The sequence below is a fragment of the Austrofundulus limnaeus genome, unplaced genomic scaffold (genome assembly GCF_001266775.1).
Source record: "Austrofundulus limnaeus strain Quisiro unplaced genomic scaffold, Austrofundulus_limnaeus-1.0 Scaffold1136, whole genome shotgun sequence".
Classification (NCBI taxonomy): Eukaryota; Metazoa; Chordata; class Actinopteri; order Cyprinodontiformes; family Rivulidae; genus Austrofundulus; species Austrofundulus limnaeus.
The window spans coordinates 98,680-100,168 of record NW_013953538.1 but is presented as its reverse complement, the minus strand read 5'-3'; the positions used below and the strand labels follow the sequence as shown (position 1 = coordinate 100,168).

Sequence of the window (1,489 nt, the reverse complement as noted above, 5' to 3'; positions counted from 1 at the left end):
GGGTGGATATAGCTCGCTAGCAGCCTCGCACCGAGGACCTATCCACGTCATCATTTACCCAGAATGCTTTGTGTGGAAATAAAATGGCCCCATCTGTGCAATATATTTTAAACTTTTAGTTTAAATATAATAAAAACTAAACATCCGACAGTATTTTTACAGTCTTTTCTTTGCAGTTAAAATATATGTTTATTAAATAAAGTCTAATGTTACAACTAATCATGGATCCCTTTAAAAAGGCTGAATAAATAAATATTAGTCAATAACTTGACCTGCTGCCCCAACTTGGCAGAAGTGTAGTGCAGGACAGAAATAGTTATCACCTGTTGTTTCTCTCCTACCAACCCGTTACAAAGCTAAACATGTTCGGTCTCTGTACTCTGAAGTCTTATATTGTTTGACATAGATTTTTCTGTGTTTTTGTTCGAGCTGTGAGACGTGGAGTACAGTAAAGACCTATTTCCAAACTCAAAAAAACTGGTCTCCTCACCTGACAAAGTAAACCAGCCCATTGAGGGTCACAGTTTTTGGAGTAAAGGACCAGGGGGGCAGCTGTCCACAGTTGACCAAGGTCCAGCGGTTTGTGTCGGTGTCGTAGCTCTGGATAGCCATGGTGTCCTCGCCGGTCAGGGAGCCGATGGCGTACAGGCGTCCGTTGCACGCCGTGGTGGAGCAGTTGTCCATGGCGTGCAGCATGGCTGGCAGGGCCTCCCAGCAGTCCAGAGCTTGATCATAGCGTTCGGTGCTGTCCGACGCCACCACATACAGCTGACCCTTCAGCACGCAGGAGCTGTGGTACTCACGGGCCTTCAGCATGGGCGACACCTCGGTCCACTCGTTCACACTGGACTTGTAGCGCCACACGCCGTCGTAAAGGCGGGAGCCATCAGAACCACCTGCAGGACACATAAACAGTTTACAGAGTGTTGAGAGGAGCTGATGGGCTGAGGTGCATTCTGGGTAATCCCATCAACATGTTAATAACATGCAACATTAACTTTGGTTCAAACCTGCAGAAAAATTTCAACTAGATGAAATTGTGGGTTTAAACTGAGGAAGGACCGTTCCTTAAAGCAGAAAAAATTTACATTTAGTCAAAAAAAWTTTTTTAAATGTTAAATGACTCAGTTTATACAGAGATTTAATGAGGTCATGTCATCAAAGTCCAACGGAACAACAACAATTATGGAAACATTAAAGGGACAATATGATGTAAAATCAACTTTTTTGAGTTTTATATCATGTTATAATGTTATATTCTCATAAAAAACATGTCCAAAGCCTTGCTCTGACTCATTCATCATGTTTGAGAAATCCTGCAGTGTTTTTATGAAGCCATGCTGAGGAGCAAAACAACAGGTGGGGACCAGAAACACCTTTTGGTACCAGAAACACCTCTGGAAAGTGTCTTTAAGCTGAACTTCCTCATGGCAGAGCGCACCCCCACCATCCCCACACACCCCGCCCATGACTCCTGCAGGCTCTCGGG

General features: G+C 44.1%; 1 protein-coding gene across 3 annotated transcripts in view; it reads right to left on the bottom strand.

Annotated features, from left to right (window-relative positions):
* Positions 1-1,489, bottom strand: part of klhl21 (kelch-like family member 21) — a 32,120-nt gene that overhangs the window by 7,001 nt on the left and 23,630 nt on the right. For all 3 annotated transcript variants that reach the window (XM_014030891.1, XM_014030893.1, XM_014030892.1), the window contains one exon: positions 491-896. In XM_014030891.1, the coding sequence (XP_013886345.1) occupies positions 491-896 (406 nt within the window). The remainder of the gene's footprint in view (positions 1-490; positions 897-1,489) is intronic.